The sequence below is a fragment of the Entelurus aequoreus genome, linkage group LG11, assembly GCF_033978785.1.
Source record: "Entelurus aequoreus isolate RoL-2023_Sb linkage group LG11, RoL_Eaeq_v1.1, whole genome shotgun sequence".
NCBI classification, from domain to species: Eukaryota; Metazoa; Chordata; class Actinopteri; order Syngnathiformes; family Syngnathidae; genus Entelurus; species Entelurus aequoreus.
In genome coordinates, this window is record NC_084741.1 from 9,831,915 (window position 1) to 9,857,919 (window position 26,005).

The 26,005-nt window shown below is 39.7% G+C and overlaps 1 protein-coding gene across 2 annotated transcripts in view; it reads right to left on the reverse strand.

Annotated features, from left to right (window-relative positions):
- Positions 1-1,296: 1,296 nt before the first annotated feature.
- dyrk1b (dual-specificity tyrosine-(Y)-phosphorylation regulated kinase 1B) overlaps positions 1,297-26,005 on the reverse strand; it is a 107,539-nt gene continuing 82,830 nt past the window's right edge. The window contains exons 11-13 of one of the 2 annotated variants that reach the window (XM_062062424.1): positions 10,164-10,346; positions 6,291-6,394; positions 1,297-1,992 (exon numbers count right to left, since the gene is read on the reverse strand). In XM_062062424.1, the coding sequence (XP_061918408.1) occupies positions 1,486-1,992; positions 6,291-6,394; positions 10,164-10,346 (794 nt within the window). In that variant the 3' untranslated portion in view covers positions 1,297-1,485. The remainder of the gene's footprint in view (positions 1,993-6,290; positions 6,395-10,163; positions 10,347-26,005) is intronic. The other variant, XM_062062426.1, reaches the window with a different exon arrangement.

Below are 26,005 nucleotides of genomic sequence, written 5' to 3' on the forward strand. Positions count from 1 at the left end.
GGCAACAAGAATTGCCACCCCAGCTCGTCGCCTCTCACTGCGTGCAACGCAAGAGTGGAAGAGAGTCCATCCCCTCTCGAGAGAACTGGTTCCAGAGCCCTTGCTGTGCGTCGAGGTGAGTCCGACTATATCCAACCGGAACTGCTCTACCTCGCGCACAAGCTCAGGCTCCTTCCCCCCCAGCGAGGTGATGTTCCACGTCCCAAGAGCTAGCTTATGTAGCCGAGGATCAGACCACCAAGTGCCCTGCCTTAGGCTGCTGCCCAGCTCACTATGCACCCGACCTCTATTGCCCCTCCTATGAGTGGTGAGCCCATTGGAGGGGGGGGACCCACGTTGCCTCTCCGGGCTTTGCCCGGCCGGGCCCCATGGGGACAGACCCGGCCACCAGGCGCTCGCCATTGTGCTCCAACTCCGTGCCTGGCTCCAGAGGGGGGCCCCGGTGACCCGCGTCCGGGCGAGGGAAATCTGAATCCTTGTAGTTTCATTGCCAAAGAAGTCTTCTACAATTCTACATGAAATTGATGTCAATAATCAATAATCAATAAGGCACAGGGTAGGAAGAAACATGTTTGTTTGACTTTGGTGTGCAAAAGTATACTCTTTATTCTTATTATATATCCAACTTGATTTCCCCCCCAACCCTAGCCCCGCCCCCACAACCTGTCATTGGTTGCTGTGGCTTGACTGCGGCCAATCAGAGCTCACCTGCAGAAAGAAGGCAACCAAACAAAGGAGTTAAATAGTAATAAATACATTGTTGACATGTCAAAGTCTGTGTGGATGTTAGCAGCAACCGACTTGTTGTCATGGTGATAGCAGCACGGAGGGGGGGGGGGGGGGGGGGGGAGTCCTCTCTCTCGCCATGACACTGAAGAGTCCTCAATGGCCCTCCTCCTCCTCCTCCTCCTCCTCCTCCACCTCCTCCTCCTCCTCCACCTCCTCCTCCACCTCCTTCTTCTTCTACAAACATCAACCTCCCCTCCTCCTCCTCCTCGCTCCCCTCCTCCTCCACCTCTTCCTCCTTCTCCTCCTCCACCTCTTCCTCCTTCTCCTCCTCCACCTCTTCCTCCTTCTCCTCCTCCACCTCTTCCTCCTTCTCCTCCTCCACCTCTTCCTCCTTCTCCTCCTCCACCTCTTCCTCTTCCTCCTTCTACAAACATCAACCTCCCCTCCTCCACCTCTTCCTCCTTCTCCTCCTCCACCTCTTCCTCCTTCTCCTCCTCCACCTCTTCCTCCTTCTCCTCCTCCACCTCTTCCTCCTTCTCCTCCTCCACCTCTTCCTCTTCCTCCTTCTACAAACATCAACCTCCCCTCCTCCTCCTCTTCGCTCCCCTCCCCCGGGCTGACAGGTTGGCGAAAGAAAGCGAGTGATGATAAATTTCCCAGCATCCTCCTCTCCTGTCATGCAGTCCCAGCCACAAGAAGATGGCGTCCGGCTATGGCTTTAGGGCTTTAGGGCTTTAGGGCGCACTTGAGCTTTTATCAAGAGTTGGCCGCTCCCTCGTCCGAGTCCGGCCTCCCTCGGCCGCCCGCCGCCAGGTTATTGTTGTTGGAGGCGGGGTAGTAGTCCTCAGGGGGCGGGGCTTGCGGCCCCGGGGCGGCGGGGGCCGTGCGAGTCCGGAAGGCCGACAGTCCGACGGGCAGGGAGGCGGAGCCAAACTGAGACGCCTCCATGGAAGACACCGCCCCCAGGTGGTGCAGCCCTAGGGACACGCCCACATCCATACTATCGCTCATTTGGGGCGACGCCCCCTGCTGGCCGCCGCCCACCGCCGCGCTCTGTCCGCTCTGCCGCAGGCGCCCGCCGTTGCCGTGGTGGGCGTAGGTGGGGTGGGGGTGGTGGGGGTGGGGCTGCTCCAGGAAGTGACGCTGGTGCTGCTGGGAGGGGGCGGGCTTATGAAGCAGCAGCTGCGTGTAGGCCCCGCCCTCCTGGGCCCCGCCTCCGACTCCGCCTCCTCCGTCGCTGCTGCTGGGCCACATCCTCATCTGCTGCTCACAACACAGTATTACTACAGTATTACTGCAATACTACTACAGTATATATACACATCTGCTGCTCACAACACAGTATTACTACAGTATTACTGCAATACTACTACAGTATATATACACATCTGCTGCTCACAACACAGTATTACTACAGTATTACTGCAATACTACTACAGTATATACACATCTGCTGCTCACAACACAGTATTACTACAGTACTACTGCAATACTACTACAGTATATATACACATCTGCTGCTCACAACACAGTATTACTACAGTACTACTGCAATACTACTACAGTATATATACACATCTGCTGCTCACAACACAGTATTACTACAGTACTACTGCAATACTACTACAGTATATATACACATCTGCTGCTCACAACACAGTATTACTACAGTATTACTGCAATACTACTACAGTATATATACACATCTGCTGCTCACAACACAGTATTACTACAGTATTACTGCAATACTACTACAGTATATATACACATCTGCTGCTCACAACACAGTATTACTACAGTATTACTGCAATACTACTACAGTATATATACACATCTGCTGCTCACAACACAGTATTACTACAGTACTACTGCAATACTACTACAGTATATATACACATCTGCTGCTCACAACACAGTATTACTACAGTATTACTGCAATACTACTACAATACATCTACTGTACTACAGTATATATACAATATATTTACTGTTGTCAGGCTTGTCCCTGACAGTTTGGTCAAGTTTTAGTTTTTTCTCTGTGTTTGTTTATTTCCTGTCAGCACTCTTATTTTGGTTCAGTTTCCTGTTTGTCTCTCTGAGTGTCCCCTCAGCTGTGGCTGATTGACACCTGGCCACACCTGCTGTCAATCAGCCACACCTGCTGTCAATCAGCCACAGCTGAGGGGACACTCAGAGAGACAAACAGGAAACTGAACCAAAATAAGAGTGCTGACAGGAAATAAACAAATATGGATGTAATATGGTTGTAATATGGATGTAATATGGATGTAACATGGATGTAACATGGCTGTAATATGGTTGTAACATGGATGTAACATGGATGTAATATGGATGTAACATGGATGTAATATGGATGTAACATGGATGTAACATGGATGTAACATGGATGTAACATGGATGTAACATGGATGTAATATGGTTGTAATATGGATGTAACATGGATGTAATATGCATGTAACATGGATGTAATATGGATGTAATATGGATGTAACATGGATGTAATATGGATGTAACATGGATGTAATATGGATGTAACATGGATGTAATATGGATGTAATATGGTTGTAATATGGATGTAATATGGATGTAACATGGTTGTAACATGGATGTAATATGGATGTAACATGGATGTAATATGGATGTAACATGGATGTAATATGGATGTAACATGGATGTAATATGGATGTAATATGGATGTAACATGGATGTAATATGGATGTAACATGGATGTAATATGGATGTAATATGGATGTAACATGGATGTAATATGGATGTAACATGGATGTAATATGGATGTAACATGGATGTAATATGGATGTAACATGGATGTAACATGGATGTAATATGGATGTAATATGGATGTAACATGGATGTAATATGGATGTAACATGGATGTAATATGGTTGTAATATGGATGTAATATGGATGTAATATGGTTGTAATATGGATGTAACATGGATGTAATATGGATGTAACATGGATGTAATATGGATGTCATATGGATGTAATATGGATGTAACATGGTTGTAATATGGATGTAATATGGATGTAACATGGATGTAATATGGTTGTAACATGGATGTAATATGGTTGTAATATGGATGTAATATGGATGTAATATAGATGTAACATGGATGTAACATGGTTGTAATATGGTTGTAATATGGATGTAATATGGTTGTAATATAGATGTAACATGGATGTAACATGGTTGTAATATGGTTGTAATATGGATGTAATATGGTTGTAATATGGATGTAATATGGATGTAACATGGATGTAATATGGATGTAACATGGATGTAATATGGATGTAACATGGATGTAATATGGATGTAACATGGATGTAATATGGATGTAATATGGATGTAACATGGTTGTAATATGGATGTAATATGGATGTAATATGGATGTAACATGGTTGTAATATGGATGTAACATGGATGTAATATGGATGTAATATGGATGTAACATGGTTGTAATATGGATGTAATATGGATGTAACATGGATGTAACATGGATGTAATATGGATGTAACATGGATGTAATATGGATGTAACATGGATGTAATATGGATGTAACATGGATGTAATATGGATGTAACATGGATGTAATATGGATGTAACATGGATGTAATATGGATGTAACATGGATGTAATATGGATGTAACATGGATGTAATATGGATGTAATATGGATGTAACATGGATGTAATATGGATGTAACATGGATGTAACATGGATGTAATATGGATGTAACATGGATGTAATATGGATGTAACATGGATGTAATATGGATGTAACATGGATGTAACATGGATGTAACATGGATGTAATATGGATGTAATATGGATGTATTATGGTTGTAATATGGATGTAACATGGATGTAATATGGATGTAACATGGATGTAATATGGATGTATTATGGTTGTAATATGGATGTAACATGGATGTAATATGGATGTAACATGGATGTAATATGGATGTAACATGGATGTAATATGGATGTATTATGGTTGTAATATGGATGTAACATGGATGTAATATGGATGTATTATGGTTGTAATATGGATGTAACATGGATGTAATATGGATGTAACATGGATGTAATATGGATGTAACATGGATGTAATATGGATGTAATATGGTTGTAATATGGATGTAATATGGATGTAATATGGATGTAATATGGTTGTAATATGGATGTAATATAGATGTAACATGGATGTAATATGGTTGTAATATGGATGTAATATGGATGTAATATGGATGTAACATGGATGTAACATGGATGTAATATGGATGTAACATGAATGTAACATGGATGTAATATGGATGTAATATGGATGTAACATGGATGTAATATGGATGTAACATGGATGTAACATGGATGTAATATGGATGTAATATGGATGTAACATGGATGTAATATGGATGTAACATGGATGTAATATGGATGTAATATGGATGTAACATGGTTGTAATATGGATGTAATATGGATGTAATATGGATGTAACATGGATGTAATATGGTTGTAACATGGATGTAATATGGTTGTAATATGGATGTAATATGGATGTAATATGGATGTAATATAGATGTAACATGGATGTAACATGGTTGTAATATGGATGTAATATGGTTGTAATATGGATGTAACATGGATGTAATATGGATGTAACATGGATGTAATATGGATGTAATATAGATGTAATATGGATGTAATATGGATGTAATATGGATGTAACATGGATGTAATATGGATGTAATATGGATATAATATGGATGTAATATAGATGTAACATGGATGTAACATGGTTGTAACATGGATGTAACATGGATGTAATATGGATGAAATATAGATGTAATATGGATGTAACATGGATGTAATATGGATGTAATATGGATGTAACATGGATGTAATATGGTTGTAATATGGATGTAACATGGATGTAATATGGATGTAATATAGATGTAACATGGATGTAACATGGTTGTAACATGGATGTAACATGGATGTAATATGGATGTAATATAGATGTAATATGGATGTAACATGGTTGTAATATGGATGTAATATGGATGTAATATGGATGTAATATAGATGTAATATGGATGTAACATGGTTGTAATATGGATGTAATATGGATGTAACATGGATGTAATATGGTTGTAGTATGGATGTAACATGGATGTAATATGGATGTAACATGGATGTAATATGGATGTAATATGGATGTAACATGGATGTAATATGGATGTAACATGGTTGTAATATGGATGTAATATGGATGTAATATGGATGTAACATGGATGTAATATGGATGTAACATGAATGTAACATGGATGTAATATGGATGTAATATGGATGTAACATGGATGTAATATGGATGTAACATGGATGTAATATGGATGTAACATGGATGTAACATGGATGTAATATGGATGTAACATGGATGTAACATGGATGTAATATGGATGTAATATGGATGTAACATGGATGTAACATGGATGTAACATGGATGTAACATGGATGTATACCTGAGGGCTGGTCATCTCATAGTCTGAATGTGTCACAGCAGAGTTGTAGTAGCGGTTGCTATAGCGATAATTGCGGTTGTCGTTGGAGGAACCACTGGAGCCACCTGAAAAAAACAACATTAACGTTCTGTAGTAGGTTCACACTTCACGTGACACAAACAACATCAATTATACATATGTGTGTATTTATATACATATATGTATCATCTCAAACTCACATGTATTTTATATATACACACACACACACATTTTTTTTTCTGTATATAAACACACCTATATATGTATATATATATATATATATATATATATATATATATATATATATATATATATATATATATATATATATACACACACACACATATGTATGTATATATATATACATATGTATATGTATATATAAAGGACATTTACATGTCACCCCAAACTTTTGAACGCTAGTGTATATATATATATATATATATATATATATATATATATATATATATATATATATATATATATATATATATATATATATATAAATATAAATAAATAAATAAATATGCAGTACAGAGCTAGAATATAGTTTGTTTACCAGAGCTAGAAAATAGTTTGTTTACCAGAGCTAGAAAAGTTTGTTTACCAGAGCTAGAAAATAGTTTGTTTACCAGAGCTAGAACATAGTTTGTTTACCAGAGCTAGAACATAGTTAGTTTACCAGAGCTAGAACATAGTTTGTTTACCAGAGCTACAAAAGTTTGTTTACCAGAGCTAGAAAATAGTTTGTTTACCAGAGCTAGAAAAGTTTGTTTACCAGAGCTAGAAAATAGTTTGTTTACCAGAACTAGAACATAGTTTGTTTACCAGAGCTAGAACATAGTTAGTTTACCAGAGCTAGAACATAGTTTGTTTACCAGAGCTAGAAAAGTTTGTTTACCAGAGCTAGAAAATAGTTTGTTTACCAGAGCTAGAAAAGAGTTTGTTTACCAGAGCTAGAAAATATTTTGTTTACCAGAGCTAGAACATAGTTTGTTTACCAGAGCGAGAAAATAGTTTGTTTACCAGAGCTAGAAAATATTTTGTTTACCAGAGCTAGAACATAGTTTGTTTACCAGAGTGAGAAAATAGTTTGTTTACCAGAGCTAGAAAAGTTTGTTTACCAGAGCTAGAAAATATTTTGTTTACCAGAGCTAGAAAAGAGTTTGTTTACCAGAGCTAGAAAATAGTTTGTTTACCAGAGCTAGAAAAGTTTGTTTACCAGAGCTAGAAAATAGTTTGTTTACCAGAGCTAGAAAAGAGTTTGTTTACCAGAGCTAGAAAAGTTTGTTTACCAGAGCTAGAAAATATTTTGTTTACCAGAGCTAGAACATAGTTTGTTTACCAGAGCGAGAAAATAGTTTGTTTACCAGAGCTAGAAAATATTTTGCTTACCAGAGCTAGAACATAGTTTGTTTACCAGAGTGAGAAAATAGTTTGTTTACCAGAGCTAGAAAAGTTTGTTTACCAGAGCTAGAAAATAGTTTGTTTACCAGAGCTATAAAAGAGTTAGTTTGTTTAACGGAATTATAAAAGAGTTAGTTTGTTTACCGGAGCTATAAAAGAGTTAATTAGTTTAACGGAATAATAAAAGAGTTAGTTTGTTTAACGGAATTATAAAAGAGTTAGTTTGTTTACCGGAGCTATAAAAGAGTTAGTTTTTTTAACGGAATTATAAAAGAGTTAGTTAGTTTACCAGAGCTATAAAAGAGTTAGTTAGTTTACCGGAGCTATAAAAGAGTTAGTTTGTTTAACGGAATTATAAAAGAGTTAGTTAGTTTACCAGAGCTATAAAAGAGTTAGTTAGTTTACCGGAGCTATAAAAGAGTTAGTTTGTTTAACGGAATTATAAAAGAGTTAGTTAGTTTACCAGAGCTATAAAATAGTTAGTTAGTTTACCGGAGCTATAAAAGAGTTAGTTAGTTTACTGGAGCTATAAAAGAGTTAGTTAGTTTACCAGAGCTATAAAAGAGTTAGTTTACTGGAGCTATAAAAGAGTTAGTTTGTTTACCGGAGCTATAAAAGAGTTAGTTAGTTTACCAGAGCTATAAAAGAGTTAGTTAGTTTACCGGAGCTATAAAAGAGTTAGTTAGTTTACCGGAGCTATAAAAGAGTTAGTTAGTTTACCGGAGCTATAAAAGAGTTAGTTAGTTTAACGGAGCTATAAAAGAGTTAGTTAGTTTAACGGAGCTATAAAAGAGTTAGTTAGTTTACTGGAGCTATAAAAGAGTTAGTTAGTTTACCGGGGCTATAAAAGAGTTAGTTAGTTTATTGGAGCTATAAAAGAGTTAGTTTGTTTACCGGAGCTATAAAAGAGTTAGTTAGTTTACCAGAGCTATAAAAGAGTTAGTTTACTGGAGCTATAAAAGAGTTAGTTTGTTTACCAGAGCTATAAAAGAGTTAGTTAGTTTACCGGAGCTATAAAAGAGTTAGTTAGTTTACCAGAGCTATAAAAGAGTTAGTTAGTTTACCGGAGCTATAAAAGAGTTAGTTAGTTTACAGGAGCTATAAAAGAGTTAGTTAGTTTACCGGAGCTATAAAAGAGTTAGTTAGTTTACCGGAGCTATAAAAGAGTTAGTTAGTTTACCGGAGCTATAAAAGAGTTAGTTAGTTTAACGGAGCTATAAAAAAGTTAGTTAGTTTAACGGAGCTATAAAAGAGTTAGTTAGTTTACTGGAGCTATAAAAGAGTTAGTTAGTTTACCGGAGCTATAAAAGAGTTAGTTAGTTTACCGGAGCTATAAAAGAGTTAGTTTGTTTAACGGAATTATAAAAGAGTTAGTTAGTTTACCAGAGCTATAAAAGAGTTAGTTAGTTTACCGGAGCTATAAAAGAGTTAGTTTGTTTAACGGAATTATAAAAGAGTTAGTTAGTTTACCAGAGCTATAAAATAGTTAGTTAGTTTACCGGAGCTATAAAAGAGTTAGTTAGTTTACTGGAGCTATAAAAGAGTTAGTTAGTTTACCAGAGCTATAAAAGAGTTAGTTTACTGGAGCTATAAAAGAGTTAGTTTGTTTACCGGAGCTATAAAAGAGTTAGTTAGTTTACCAGAGCTATAAAAGAGTTAGTTAGTTTACCGGAGCTATAAAAGAGTTAGTTAGTTTACCGGAGCTATAAAAGAGTTAGTTAGTTTACCGGAGCTATAAAAGAGTTAGTTAGTTTAACGGAGCTATAAAAGAGTTAGTTAGTTTAACGGAGCTATAAAAGAGTTAGTTAGTTTACTGGAGCTATAAAAGAGTTAGTTAGTTTACCGGGGCTATAAAAGAGTTAGTTAGTTTATTGGAGCTATAAAAGAGTTAGTTTGTTTACCGGAGCTATAAAAGAGTTAGTTAGTTTACCAGAGCTATAAAAGAGTTAGTTTACTGGAGCTATAAAAGAGTTAGTTTGTTTACCAGAGCTATAAAAGAGTTAGTTAGTTTACCGGAGCTATAAAAGAGTTAGTTAGTTTACCAGAGCTATAAAAGAGTTAGTTAGTTTACCGGAGCTATAAAAGAGTTAGTTAGTTTACAGGAGCTATAAAAGAGTTAGTTAGTTTACCGGAGCTATAAAAGAGTTAGTTAGTTTACCGGAGCTATAAAAGAGTTAGTTAGTTTACCGGAGCTATAAAAGAGTTAGTTAGTTTAACGGAGCTATAAAAAAGTTAGTTAGTTTAACGGAGCTATAAAAGAGTTAGTTAGTTTACTGGAGCTATAAAAGAGTTAGTTGGTTTACCGGAGCTATAAAAGAGTTAGTTAGTTTACTGGAGCTATAAAAGAGTTAGTTTGTTTACCAGAGCTATAAAAGAGTTAGTTAGTTTACCAGAGCTATAAAAGAGTTAGTTAGTTTACTGGAGCTATAAAAGAGTTAGTTTGTTTACCAGAGCTAGAAACGGAGCTGGTAGTAGAGGTGGAGTGGGAGTGGTCCATGGCGGGGGAGGTGGATGTGGAGGAACTGGTGTTGGTTCCTTCATCGGTGGTCTTCTTGAAGAAGTTGTGCTGCAGGGCGTAGAATGGAGTGATGCGGCTCTTGGGGTCGTAGTCCAGCATGCGCAGGATCAGGTCTGCAGGAACACACACTGTCAACTTCTACTTCTTTACAACCACTTAGCTTCTACTTCATTCCAGAGTCAACTTCTACTTCTTTACAACCACTTAGCTTCTACTTCATTCCAGAGTCAACTTCTACTTCTTTACAACCACTTAGCTTCTACTTCATTCCAGAGTCAACTTCTACTTCTTTACAACCACTTAGCTTCTACTTCATTCCAGAGAGTCAACTTCTACTTCTTTACAACCACTTAGCTTCTACTTCATTCCAGAGTCAACTTCTACTTCTTTACAACCACTTAGCTTCTACTTCATTCCAGAGTCAACTTCTACTTCTTTACAACCACTTAGCTTCTACTTCATTCCAGAGTCAACTTCTACTTCTTTACAACCACTTAGCTTCTACTTCATTCCAGAGTCAACTTCTACTTCTTTACAACCACTTAGCTTCTACTTCATTCCAGAGTCAACTTCTACTTCTTTACAACCACTTAGCTTCTACTTCATTCCAGAGTCAACTTCTACTTCTTTACAACCACTTAGCTTCTACTTCATTCCAGAGTCAACTTCTACTTCTTTACAACCACTTAGCTTCTACTTCATTCCAGAGAGTCAACTTCTACTTCTTTACAACCACTTAGCTTCTACTTCATTCCAGAGTCAACTTCTACTTCTTTACAACCACTTAGCTTCTACTTCATTCCAGAGTCAACTTCTACTTCTTTACAACCACTTAGCTTCTACTTCATTCCAGAGAGTTAACTTCTACTTCTTTACAACCACTTAGCTTCTACTTCATTCCAGAGTCAACTTCTACTTCTTTACAACCACTTAGCTTCTACTTCATTCCAGAGTCAACTTCTACTTCTTTACAACCACTTAGCTTCTACTTCATTCCAGAGTCAACTTCTACTTCTTTACAACCACTTAGCTTCTACTTCATTCCAGAGAGTCAACTTCTACTTCTTTACAACCACTTAGCTTCTACTTCATTCCAGAGTCAACTTCTACTTCTTTACAACCACTTAGCTTCTACTTCATTCCAGAGTCAACTTCTACTTCTTTACAACCACTTAGCTTCTACTTCATTCCAGAGAGTCAACTTCTACTTCTTTACAACCACTTAGCTTCTACTTCATTCCAGAGTCAACTTCTACTTCTTTACAACCACTTAGCTTCTACTTCATTCCAGAGAGTTAACTTCTACTTCTTTACAACCACTTAGCTTCTACTTCATTCCAGAGTCAACTTCTACTTCTTTACAACCACTTAGCTTCTACTTCATTCCAGAGTCAACTTCTACTTCTTTACAACCACTTAGCTTCTACTTCATTCCAGAGTCAACTTCTACTTCTTTACAACCACTTAGCTTCTACTTCATTCCAGAGTCAACTTCTACTTCTTTACAACCACTTAGCTTCTACTTCATTCCAGAGAGTTAACTTCTACTTCTTTACAACCACTTAGCTTCTACTTCATTCCAGAGTCAACTTCTACTTCTTTACAACCACTTAGCTTCTACTTCATTCCAGAGTCAACTTCTACTTCTTTACAACCACTTAGCTTCTACTTCATTCCAGAGAGTCAACTTCTACTTCTTTACAACCACTGAGCTTCTACTTCATTCCAGAGTCAACTTCTACTTCTTTACAACCACTTAACTTCTACTTCATTCCAGAGAGTTAACTTCTACTTCATTCCAAAGACTTAACTTCTACTTCATTCCAGAGAGTTAACTTCTACTTCAATCCAGAGAGTCAACTTCTACTTCATTCCAGAGAGTTAACTTCTACTTCATTCCAGAGAGTTAACTTCTACTTCATTCCAGAGAGTTAACTTCTACTTCATTCCAGAGAGTCAACTTCTACTTCATTCCAGAGAGTTATCTTCTACTTCATTCCAGAGAGTTAACTTCTACTTCATTCCAGAGAGTTAACTTCTACTTCATTCCAGAGAGTTAACTTCTACTTCATTCCAGAGAGTCAACTTCTACTTCATTCCAGAGAGTTAACATCTACTTCATTCCAGAGAGTCAACTTCTACTTCATTCCAGAGTTAACTTCTACTTCATTCCAGAGAGTTAACTTCTACTTCATTCCAGAGAGTTAACTTCTACTTCATTCCAGAGTCAACTTCTACTTCATTCCAGAGAGTTAACTTCTGCTTCATTCCAGAGTCAACTTCTACTTCATTCCAGAGAGTTAACTTCTACTTCATTCCAGAGAGTCAACTTCTACTTCATTCCAGAGTCAGCTTCTACTTCATTCCAGATAGTCAACTTCTACTTCACTCCAGAGTTAACTTCTACTTCATTCCAGAGAGTTAGCTTCTACTTCATTCCAGATAGTTAATTTCTACTTCATTCCAGAGTTAACTTCTACTTCATTCCAGAGAGTTAACTTCTGCTTCATTCCAGAGTCAACTTCTACTTCATTCCAGATAGTCAACTTCTACTTCACTCCAGAGTTAACTTCTACTTCATTCCAGAGAGTTAGCTTCTACTTCATTCCAGAGAGTTATTTTCTACTTCACTCCAGAGTTAACTTCTACTTCATTCCAGAGAGTTAGCTTCTACTTCATTCCAGAGTTAATTTCTACTTCACTCCAGAGAGTTAACTTCTACTTCATTCCAGAGAGTTAACTTCTACTTCATTCCAGAGAGTTAACTTCTACTTCACTCCAGAGAGTTATTTTCTACTTCACTCCAGAGTTAACTTCTACTTCATTCCAGAGAGTTAGCTTCTACTTCATTCCAGAGAGTTATTTTCTACTTCACTCCAGAGTTAACTTCTACTTCATTCCAGAGAGTTAACTTCTACTTCATTCCAGAGAGTTAACTTCTACTTCACTCCAGAGAGTTAACTTCTACTTCATTCCAGAGAGTTACATTCTGTTTAATTCTAGAGAGTTAAGTTCTTCTTAATTCCAGGGTTGAAGTTCTACCTAATTTTAGAGAATTGAGTTGTACTTCATTCCAGAGTTAAGCTCTACTTAATTCCAGAGAGTTAAGTTCTACATAATTATAGAGTAATGTTCTACTTAATTACAGGGAGTTAAGTTCTTCTTAATTCCAGAGTTAAGTTCTTCTTAATTCTAGAAAGTTGAGTTCTATTTAATTCTAGAGTTAAACACTACTTAATTCCAGAGAGTTACGCTCTACTTAATTGTAGAGTGAAGCTCTACTTAATTCCAGAGAGTAACATTTTACTTACTTCTAGAGAGTTAAGCTCAACTTAATTCCAAAGAGTTAAGTTTGACTACATTTTAGAGAGTTCCATTTGACTTAATTATTGAGAGTTAAGTTCTACTTAGTTTTTGAGTCAAGTTTGACTTCATTCTGGAGTCAAATTCTACTTCATTCCAAGTTCCAGAAAAAGGAAGTCAGATGTAGGAGGACATGAATAAGATGTACATCATCTGACTAACTCCTTGGCCTCCTGCAAACATGTCATGTTCCATTTTATCCACCAGGTGGCAGCAATGCAATTATTATGTGTAATCATCTATGTATATTATGTGTAATCATGTATGTATATTATGTGTAATCATCTATGTATATTATGTGTAATCATCTATGTATATTATGTGTAATCATGTATGTATATTATGTGTAATCATGTATGTATATTATGTGTAATCATCTATGTATATTATGTGTAATCATGTATGTATATTATGTGTAATCATCTATGTATATTATGTGTAATCATCTATGTATATTATGTGTAATCATGTATGTATATTATGTGTAATCATCTATGTATATTATGTGTAATCATGTATGTATATTATGTGTAATCATCTATGTATATTATGTGTAATCATGTATGTATATTATGTGTAATCATCTATGTATATTATGTGTAATCATCTTGTTGATGTAGTCTGTCATGTACTTAGTCAGGTAGTTGTTGATGTAGCCTGTCATGTACTTAGTCAGGTAGTTGTTGATGTAGTCTGTTATGTACTTAGACAGGTAGTTGTTGATGTAGTCTGTCATGTACTTAGTCAGGTAGTTGTTGATGTAGTCTGTCATGTACTTAGTCAGGTAGTTGTTGATGTAGTCTGTCATGTACTTAGTCAGGTAGTTGTTGATGTAGTCTGTCATGTACTTAGTCAGGTAGTTGTTGATGTAGTCTGTCATGTACTTCGTCAGGTAGTTGTTGATGTAGTCGGTAATGTACTTAGTCAGGTAGTTGTTGATGTAGTCTGTCATGTACTTAGTCAGGTAGTTGTTGATGTAGTCTGTCATGTACTTAGTCAGGTAGTTGTTGATGTAGTCTGTCATGTACTTAGTCAGGTAGTTGTTGATGTAGCCTGTCATGTACTTAGTCAGGTAGTTGTTGATGTAATCTGTCATGTACTTAGTCAAGTAGTTGTTGATGTAGCCTGTCATGTACTTAGTCAGGTAGTTGTTGATGTAGCCTGTCATGTACTTAGTCAGGTAGTTGTTGATGTAGTCTGTCATGTACTTAGTCAGGTAGTTGTTGATGTAGTCTGTCATGTACTTAGTCAGGTAGTTGTTGATGTAGTCTGTCATGTACTTAGTCAGGTAGTTGTTGATGTAGTCTGTCATGTACTTAGACAGGTAGTTGTTGATGTAGCCTGTCATGTACTTAGACAGGTAGTTGTTGATGTAGTCTGTCATGTACTTAGTCAGGTAGTTGTTGATGTAGTCTGTCATGTACTTAGTCAGGTAGTTGTTGATGTAGTCTGTCATGTACTTAGACAGGTAGTTGTTGATGTAGTCTGTCATGTACTTAGTCAGGTAGTTGTTGATGTAGTCTGTCATGTACTTAGTCAGGTAGTTGTTGATGTAGCCTGTCATGTACTTAGTCAGGTAGTTGTTGACGTAGCCTGTCATGTACTTAGTCAGGTAGTTGTTGATGTAGTCTGTCATGTACTTAGTCAGGTAGTTGTTGATGTAGTCTGTCATGTACTCAGTCAGGTAGTTGTTGATGTAGTCTGTCATGTACTTAGTCAGGTAGTTGTTGATGTAGTCTGTCATGTACTTAGTCAAGTAGTTGTTGATGTAGCCTGTCATGTACTTAGTCAGGTAGTTGTTGATGTAGTCTGTCATGTACTTAGTCAGGTAGTTGTTGATGTAGTCTGTCATGTACTTAGTCAAGTAGTTGTTGATGTAGCCTGTCATGTACTTAGTCAGGTAGTTGTTGATGTAGCCTGTCATGTACTTAGTCAGGTAGTTGTTGATGTAGTCTGTCATGTACTTAGTCAGGTAGTTGTTGATGTAGCCTGTCATGTACTTAGACAGGTAGTTGTTGATGTAGTCTGTCATGTACTTAGTCAGGTAGTTGTTGATGTAGCCTGTCATGTACTTAGTCAGGTAGTTGTTGATGTAGTCTGTCATGTACTCAGTCAGGTAGTTGTTGATGTAGTCTGTCATGTACTTAGTCAGGTAGTTGTTGATGTACTCTGTCATGTACTTAGTCAAGTAGTTGTTGATGTAGCCTGTCATGTACTTAGTCAGGTAGTTGTTGATGTAGTCTGTCATGTACTTAGTCAGGTAGTTGTTGATGTAGTCTGTCATGTACTTAGACAGGTAGTTGTTGATGTAGCCTGTCATGTACTTAGACAGGTAGTTGTTGATGTAGTCTGTCATGTACTTAGTCAGGTAGTTGTTGATGTAGTCTGTCATGTACTTAGTCAGGTAGTTGTTGATGTAGTCTGTCATGTACTTAGACAGGTAGTTGTTGATGTAGTTTGTCATGTACTTAGTCAGGTAGTTGTTGATGTAGTCTGTCATGTACTTAGTCAGGTAGTTGTTGATGTAGTCTGTCATGTACTTAGTCAGGTAGTTGTTGATGTAGTCTGTCATGTACTTAGTCAGGTAGTTGATGTAGTCTGTCATGTACTTAGTCAGGTAGTTGTTGATGTAGTCTGTCATGTTCTTAGTCAGGTAGTTGTTGATGTAGTCTGTCATGTACTTAGTCAGGTAGTTGTTGATGTAGTCTGTCATGTACTTAGTCAGGTAGTTGTTGATGTAGCCTGTCATGTACTTAGTCAGGTAGTTGTTGATGTAGTCTGTCATGTACTTAGTCAAGTAGTTGTTGATGTAGCCTGTCATGTACTTAGTCAGGTAGTTGTTGATGTAGCCTGTCATGTACTTAGTCAGGTAGTTGTTGATGTAGTCTGTCATGTACTTAGTCAGGTAGTTGTTGATGTAGTCTGTCATGTACTTAGTCAGGTAGTTGTTGATGTAGTCTGTCATGTACTTAGTCAGGTAGTTGTTGATGTAGTCTGTCATGTACTTAGACAGGTAGTTGTTGATGTAGCCTGTCATGTACTTAGACAGGTAGTTGTTGATGTAGTCTGTCATGTACTTAGTCAGGTAGTTGTTGATGTAGTCTGTCATGTACTTAGCCAGGTAGTTGTTGATGTAGTCTGTCATGTACTTAGACAGGTAGTTGTTGATGTAGTCTGTCATGTACTTAGTCAGGTAGTTGTTGATGTAGTCTGTCATGTACTTAGTCAGGTAGTTGTTGATGTAGCCTGTCATGTACTTAGTCAGGTAGTTGTTGACGTAGTCTGTCATGTACTTAGTCAGGTAGTTGTTGATGTAGTCTGTCATGTACTTAGTCAGGTAGTTGTTGATGTAGTCTGTCATGTACTTAGTCAGGTAGTTGTTGATGTAGTCTGTCATGTACTTAGTCAGGTAGTTGTTGATGTAGTCTGTCATGTACTCAGTCAGGTAGTTGTTGATGTAGTCCGTCATGTACTTAGTCAGGTAGTTGTTGATGTAGTCTGTCATGTACTTAGTCAAGTAGTTGTTGATGTAGCCTGTCATGTACTTAGTCAGGTAGTTGTTGATGTAGTCTGTCATGTACTTAGTCAGGTAGTTGTTGATGTAGTCTGTCATGTACTTAGTCAAGTAGTTGTTGATGTAGCCTGTCATGTACTTAGTCAGGTAGTTGTTGATGTAGCCTGTCATGTACTTAGTCAGGTAGTTGTTGATGTAGTCTGTCATGTACTTAGTCAGGTAGTTGTTGATGTAGCCTGTCATGTACTTAGACAGGTAGTTGTTGATGTAGTCTGTCATGTACTTAGTCAGGTAGTTGTTGATGTAGCCTGTCATGTACTTAGTCAGGTAGTTGTTGATGTAGTCTGTCATGTACTCAGTCAGGTAGTTGTTGATGTAGTCTGTCATGTACTTAGTCAGGTAGTTGTTGATGTAGTCTGTCATGTACTTAGTCAAGTAGTTGTTGATGTAGCCTGTCATGTACTTAGTCAGGTAGTTGTTGATGTAGTCTGTCATGTACTTAGTCAGGTAGTTGTTGATGTAGTCTGTCATGTACTTAGACAGGTAGTTGTTGATGTAGCCTGTCATGTACTTAGACAGGTAGTTGTTGATGTAGTCTGTCATGTACTGTGTACGAAAGCCTATTGTGTGCCTTTAACCAGTTTTGTAATGTTCCTATGCATTTAGGTTGATAGGTCAATCTGTGACGTCATTTCCCCTTTAAAGCACGTCTTTGTCAGAATAGCCGGTTTCAATCAGTGGTGGCAGCCAGCCTTGTGTGCGTTGACGACTAAATGTAAGTTTGTCACATACTGTTACAGCATTTGAACTGACTGTCGTGCCTTGCTACTTCTGCAAATGTTTGGTGCATTGTATGCTAAGATCAGTTGTTTTTGGGTCGATTGAGAGCTAATTAGTCTCGTTGACGGCGTTTACATTTACGTGTAGTTTATTTAACGTCATTGCAACTGCGATGGCGGAGTTTGGCCTTTAGATGGCGACATAGACCACATAATCGCCATGTATGGCTCTGAAGCTTAGAAACTTGTTGGAAGTTCATACATAGTTAAATGCAGTATATATGTTGTTGTTATGCACACTTTTATATTATATTATGTTATATTATGTATGCATATCCATGTATATTGCTGCATATTAATGAGTATATAATTGGATTGTAATATTTCCTCTTTTCTCTATTTGTTTAGACCACACACACACACACACACATACACACACAAAACCATACACATTCAAATCTACCTTTCAGCAATAAAGATGATTAAAGGATTCTCTGGCCGGAATCTGTCCATCGTGTCCCAACTCTAAAAGAACTACTATCCCTTCCTTACATTGGTCCTTCGAGCCGGATAGAGTTCCACCATCAGACACTATGGAGTCATCACCTGCTGATCACCAGCCCTCTGTCAGGCCAAAGAGAGACATTCGACTACCACAGCATTTGGCCCCTTACGATGTCACCCTCCTTCCCTCTCAACTGCCTGCTGCCCAAATCTCCTCACTACAAGTAGGACAACACGGTGAAGCAAGGCCAACCAGAGCTAGGAGTGCGTCAGAGTACCAGTCATCTGCTTCTTCACGTCGATCCTCTCGGCGATCGCATGGGCTTCAACTGCTCCAAAATATTCCGGATGTTCAAACAGCTGCCCTAGAGGAGCGAATTAAAGGTTTGGAGCTTGCTGACCTACAGCAAGAAATAGAGGAGGAAAGGAAAGCTGACTTGGAGGCTAAGAGATTGGATGCACAAGCTAAAAAAGGACAAAGACTACAAGAGGATGCTCACCTTGCCAAGGAGAATATGGCAAGGGAAATGGAACGGCGCAGACGCTTAAAGAAACTGGAGAAAGACTTACACATTGCCCGTATTGTCAAGTCTTTCCTGTCGGAGTCTGAAGATGATGCAATGTCAACAACGTCAGCTCCGCCCGCTGCTGACATGCTTCAGCTCCCATCAATAACTCCAATGAAATCCGCTGCCGCTATCCCGATTACACAGCCATTGACAACGATTCCCATTCCTGTGCAAGGTGCACAAACTTGTGTCCCGACTTTAGTAGCCCCCACTACAGCTCCTGCATCTGTGTCTTTCACAAGTCAACATATGCCAGTCATTCCCACATGTAGTTATGCATCAACAATGACACATGCAGCCGCAGTGCCACAAACCATGCAAACTTCTGTACCACAACCACCAGTTCCAGCTGGTGCACCTCCTCCTCCTGCTGGGCAGTATGTTCAATACACATTACCATCTGCTACTCCAGCCCCGGCAGCACCACCCTGGTCCTACCCGGGCATCGAGACGCTGATCGCTACATCCTATGGCATTCCCAAACCAGTACTTCCAAGGTTTGAGAGTGGCCGGGAAAGTGATTTCGCCCTACTCAAGATGGCGTTAGAGAACTTGATGAATAGTCATCCTCACCTGAGCGAGCAATATAAATATCAAGTTCTACTGAATCAGCTCAAACTCCCTAACGCTCTGCAGTTAGCCAAGTCATTCATGTATGACCCAAACCCGTACACGGCTGCGCTAGGGGCTCTACAAGACAAATATGGCCAGCCTAGACAACTAGTACAGAGTGAACTAGGAGCTATCCTGAACTCACCAGCCATCAGAGTGGGGGATGCAGAAGCTTTCGACACCTTCGCTCTCTCAGTTCAGACCTTAGTTGGTATGCTGCGGACTTTAGAGGGACCCCTTGGATGCGAGCTCAAATGTGGTTCTCACGTTGACCGCCTCATAAGTAAAATGCCTCCTGCTCACCGAGACGGATTTATGGAATACTGTCTTTGTCGAGGCATTCTACAGCCAGGTACCAACCAAACTTACACCCTGCCCGACCTGGCATCCTGGCTTCAAGTTAAAGCTCAAGCTAAGCGCCTCGCCAGCCGAGTCACTCACCTCTACAACCCGGGGCCTCCTCCTGCCAAGAGGGATTATAATAGTCCATGGCCCAAACAAAGGACAGCATCAATTCTCTTATGTTCTGGTGAAACTGGTAGCAGCCAGAGCACCAATCTGACAAAGTCAAAACCCTTTAAACCTAGTCCTTATTGTCCATTTTGCAACAGTAAGGAACATTACCTCAACTCATGCCTGGACTTCAAGAAACTGAATACCAGTGAGATCAATAAGTGGATCCAAGAAGGTAACAGATGTTGGAAGTGCGGTCGTGGCCACAAAGCTGCAGCATGTACGCTTAAACGCCCTTGTAAATTATGCAAAGAGACGCACCTCACAGTACTGCATGACACGATCCAAGAGTCATCTCAACAAGTCCTGATGATGAGTAACCAAAATCCCACAGTCTACCTGGAACAGCCTCGAAGCCCTCAAAGAGTTTTGCTGAAAGTTGTTAAAGTGCTCTTACAAAATGGAGACCGCACTCTAGAGACATTTGCTGTGCTCGATGATGGTTCTGAGAGAACACTCATCCTCCCCTATGCAGTAGAGCAACTACAACTTGCTAAGCATCCTGAAACCCTTCACCTGAGAACTGTTCAACAAGAAGTGAAAGTGCTCAATGGTTCGTCAGTCAGCCTTCACGTCTCCCCCATCTTCAAGCCAAGCAAGAAGTATTGGATTAAAAATGCCTTCACAGCTGAGAATCTGAGCCTATCTCAGCACACATATCCAGTAGCGGCCCTCCAAAAACGCTACGAGCACCTCAAAGACCTTCCTTTGCTGCCTATCCATCGAGCGCAACCGCTACTCCTCATAGGTTCTGATATGTCCCAGCTTCTTGCTCCTACAGAGCCGGTGCGAGCAGGCCCATCTGGCGGCCCCATAGCAGTCTGTACCAACCTAGGCTGGTCCCTACAAGGTCCGTCTGTGATTTATGCATCTTCCCATCAGCCTTCCTGTCTGCACGTTACCACTGAATCCCCATATACCGAACTTTTCAAGAATGTGGAACGTCTCTGGCAGATCGATACTCTCCCTTACGTCAGCGAGAAGATTGCATCTCGTTCCAAGCAAGACCAACAAGGTCTCTCTCTTTTACAGACTGACTCTAAGCGTGTACCTGTTGATGGTATCCAGCGCTACGCGACACCCCTGTTACGTCGCCAGCCAAGCACTATGCTATGTGCACCCTCAGATGCTGTAATGCCAAACTTGCGCAGCATTGAACGCAGGTTGGCCAAAGACCCTCACCTTGCAACCTCTTATCGTAGAGAGATGGACAAACTTATCAAAACAGGATACGTTGCTGAGATTCCTTCAGAGGAGGCAGCAAAGAGTACTGAGTCGTGGTACGTACCACATCATATGGTGCACCACAATGGGAAAGACAGAGTGGTCTTCAACTGTTCTTTCTCCTACAATGGCCAGTCTTTGAATGATCATCTCCTCCCTGGACCAACGTTGGGCCCTACTATGATTGGAGTCCTCTTGCGGTTCCGATGTCATGCAATAGCCATAAGCGGGGATATCAAGTCAATGTTTCACCAGATCCGCTTACTTGACCATGATAAACCACTCCTTCGATTCCTGTGGCGGAACATGGACAGGGAATCGAGAGCGCAGATCTTTGAATGGCAGGTCCTACCTTTCGGAACAACCTGCAGCCCCTGTTGTGCAGTGTACGCCTTACAGCAGCACGTCAGGGACTATGAGCCACCAGACTCTCTGCTCATGCAAGTGGTTGAGCACTCCTTCTATGTGGATAATTGCCTCCACAGTCTGAGTAAGGTTGAAGAAGCCAAAGCTCTCATTGACACTCTGCGTGAACTTCTTAGCAAGGGAGGTTTCGAGATCCGACAGTGGGCTAGCAACATGCCAGAAGTTGTGGCCCATCTACCACCTGATGCACGATCAGCAACTAGTGAGCTGTGGTTATCCAAAGCAAGTGATAACCTCCACGAACCCACTCTTGGACTATGCTGGGATTGTTTGAATGACACTCTGAGTTTCAAGCGTCACACAACAGAATCATCAGCTGCCACTCTTCGAAATGTCTACAGTGTCCTGGCCAAGCTTTATGACCCCCTAGGATTCATTGTACCATTTACCACTCGGTGTAAGGTGCTCATCCAAGATATGTGGAAGTCCAACCTTGGCTGGGACGACCAGATCCAGCCTGCAGATCTCCTTGACAAGTGGTCAACCTGGGAAATGATCCAAGAGCACCGCTGGAATAAGGGCCCGCACTTCCTTTACCTGCCAGAAAATGAGTGGCCCAATTTGCCTACATCCGACCTGGAACCGGATGCCACAGAGCTGAGGAAATCCGCCTTCGTTGGAACTATTTCCTGTGCTTCATCCACTCAGCTTACTGATTTCAGTAAGTTCTCCACATGGAAACAGCTTCTACAAGAGACAGCTAGCTCCCTTCATGGGGCGGCTGTTGCTGGTGCTTCATCCCCACCTTCCGCCGTGGATTTTCTGCAAGAACGTAACAAGTGGAGGAACGATGGCAAGACCCTTTTGGCTGGTCAAGTTGTCTTGATAGTGGATCCTCAACTCCCCCGAGGATTGTGGCCTGTAGGACGGATCACTCAGACACATCCAGGAGCAGATGGACGGGTCTGGACTGCCAGAATACAAGTGAAGAATCGCACCTACCTTCGCCCAGTCGCCCAACTGATCATGCTTCCACCTCTTGATGACGAGGACACTACCTCATAGACTTTCTTCTAGTTTCAACTGCCATACGGACAGTTGGGGGCGGCTGTGTACGAAAGCCTATTGTGTGCCTTTAACCAGTTTTGTAATGTTCCTATGCATTTAGGTTGATAGGTCAATCTGTGACGTCATTTCCCCTTTAAAGCACGTCTTTGTCAGAATAGCCGGTTTCAATCAGTGGTGGCAGCCAGCCTTGTGTGCGTTGACGACTAAATGTAAGTTTGTCACATACTGTTACAGCATTTGAACTGAATGTCGTGCCTTGCTACTTCTGCAAATGTTTGGTGCATTGTATGCTAAGATCAGTTGTTTTTGGGTCGATTGAGAGCTAATTAGTCTCGTTGACGGCGTTTACATTTACGTGTAGTTTATTTAACGTCATTGCAACTGCGATGGCGGAGTTTGGCCTTTAGATGGCGACATAGACCACATAATCGCCATGTATGGCTCTGAAGCTTAGAAACTTGTTGGAAGTTCATACATAGTTAAATGCAGTATATATGTTGTTGTTATGCACACTTTTATATTATATTATATTATGTTATATTATGTATGCATATCCATGTATATTGCTGCATATTAATGAGTATATAATTGGATTGTAATATTTCCTCTTTTCTCTATTTGTTTAGACCACACACACACACACACACACACACACACAAAACCATACACATTCAAATCTACCTTTCAGCAATAAAGATGATTAAAGGATTCTCTGGCCGGAATCTGTCCATCGTGTCCCAACTCTAAAAGAACTACTATCCCTTCCTTACAACTTAGTCAGGTAGTTGTTGATGTAGTCTGTCATGTACTTAGTCAGGTAGTTGTTGATGTAGTCTGTCATGTACTTAGACAGGTAGTTGTTGATGTAGTTTGTCATGTACTTAGTCAGGTAGTTGTTGATGTAGTCTGTCATGTACTTAGTCAGGTAGTTGTTGATGTAGTCTGTCATGTACTTAGTCAGGTAGTTGATGTAGTCTGTCATGTACTTAGTCAGGTAGTTGTTGATGTAGTCTGTCATGTTCTTAGTCAGGTAGTTGTTGATGTAGTCTGTCATGTACTTAGTCAGGTAGTTGTTGATGTAGTCTGTCATGTACTTAGTCAGGTAGTTGTTGATGTAGTCTGTCATGTACTTAGTCAGGTAGTTGTTGATGTAGTCTGTCATGTACTTAGTCAGGTAGTTGTTGATGTAGTCTGTCATGTACTTAGTCAGGTAGTTGTTGATGTAGCCTGTCATGTACTTAGTCAGGTAGTTGTTGATGTAGTCTGTCATGTACTTAGTCAAGTAGTTGTTGATGTAGTCTGTCATGTACTTAGTCAAGTAGTTGTTGATGTAGCCTGTCATGTACTTAGTCAGGTAGTTGTTGATGTAGCCTGTCATGTACTTAGTCAGGTAGTTGTTGATGTAGTCTGTCATGTACTTAGTCAGGTAGTTGTTGATGTAGTCTGTCATGTACTTAGTCAGGTAGTTGTTGATGTAGTCTGTCATGTACTTAGTCAGGTAGTTGTTGATGTAGTCTGTCATGTACTTAGACAGGTAGTTGTTGATGTAGCCTGTCATGTACTTAGTCAGGTAGTTGTTGATGTAGTCTGTCATGTACTTAGTCAGGTAGTTGTTGATGTAGTCTGTCATGTACTTAGTCAAGTAGTTGTTGATGTAGCCTGTCATGTACTTAGTCAGGTAGTTGTTGATGTAGCCTGTCATGTACTTAGTCAGGTAGTTGTTGATGTAGTCTGTCATGTACTTAGTCAGGTAGTTGTTGATGTAGCCTGTCATGTACTTAGTCAGGTAGTTGTTGATGTAGTCTGTCATGTACTTAGTCAGGTAGTTGTTGATGTAGTCTGTCATGTACTTAGTCAAGTAGTTGTTGATGTAGCCTGTCATGTACTTAGTCAGGTAGTTGTTGATGTAGCCTGTCATGTACTTAGTCAGGTAGTTGTTGATGTAGTCTGTCATGTACTTAGTCAGGTAGTTGTTGATGTAGCCTGTCATGTACTTAGACAGGTAGTTGTTGATGTAGTCTGTCATGTACTTAGTCAGGTAGTTGTTGATGTAGTCTGTCATGTACTTAGTCAGGTAGTTGTTGATGTAGCCTGTCATGTACTTAGTCAGGTAGTTGTTGATGTAGTCTGTCATGTACTTAGTCAGGTAGTTGTTGATGTAGCCTGTCATGTACTTAGACAGGTAGTAGTTGATGTAGTCTGTCATGTACTTAGTCAGGTAGTTGTTGATGTAGTCTGTCATGTACTTAGTCAGGTAGTTGTTGATGTAGCCTGTCATGTACTTAGTCAGGTAGTTGTTGATGTAGTCTGTCATGTACTCAGTCAAGTAGTTGTTGATGTAGCCTGTCTTGTACTTAGTCAGGTAGTTGTTGATGTAGTCTGTCATGTACTTAGTCAGGTAGTTGTTGATGTAGTCTGTCATGTACTTAGACAGGTAGTTGTTGATGTAGCCTGTCATGTACTTAGACAGGTAGTTGTTGATGTAGTCTGTCATGTACTTAGTCAGGTAGTTGTTGATGTAGTCTGTCATGTATTTAGTCAGGTAGTTGTTGATGTAGCCTGTCATGTACTTAGACAGGTAGTTGTTGATGTAGTTTGTCATGTACTTAGTCAGGTAGTTGTTGATGTAGTCTGTCATGTACTTAGTCAGGTAGTTGTTGATGTAGTCTGTCATGTACTTAGTCAGGTAGTTGTTGATGTAGTCTGTCATGTACTTAGTCAGGTAGTTGTTGATGTAGTCTGTCATGTACTTAGTCAGGTAGTTGTTGATGTAGTCTGTCATGTACTTAGTCAGGTAGTTGATGTAGTCTGTCATGTACTTAGTCAGGTAGTTGTTGATGTAGTCTGTCATGTTCTTAGTCAGGTAGTTGTTGATGTAGTCTGTCATGTACTTAGTCAGGTAGTTGTTGATGTAGTCTGTCATGTACTTAGTCAGGTAGTTGTTGATGTAGTCTGTCATGTACTTAGTCAGGTAGTTGTTGATGTAGTCTGTCATGTACTTAGTCAGGTAGTTGTTGATGTAGTCTGTCATGTACTTAGTCAGGTAGTTGTTGATGTAGTCTGTCATGTACTTAGTCAGGTAGTTGTTGATGTAGTCTGTCATGTACTTAGTCAGGTAGTTGTTGATGTAGTCTGTAATGTACTTAGTCAGGTAGTTGTTGATGTAGTCTGTCATGTACTTAGTCAGGTAGTTGTTGATGTAGTCTGTCATGTACTTAGACAGGTAGTTGTTGATGTAGTCTGTCATGTACTTAGTCAGG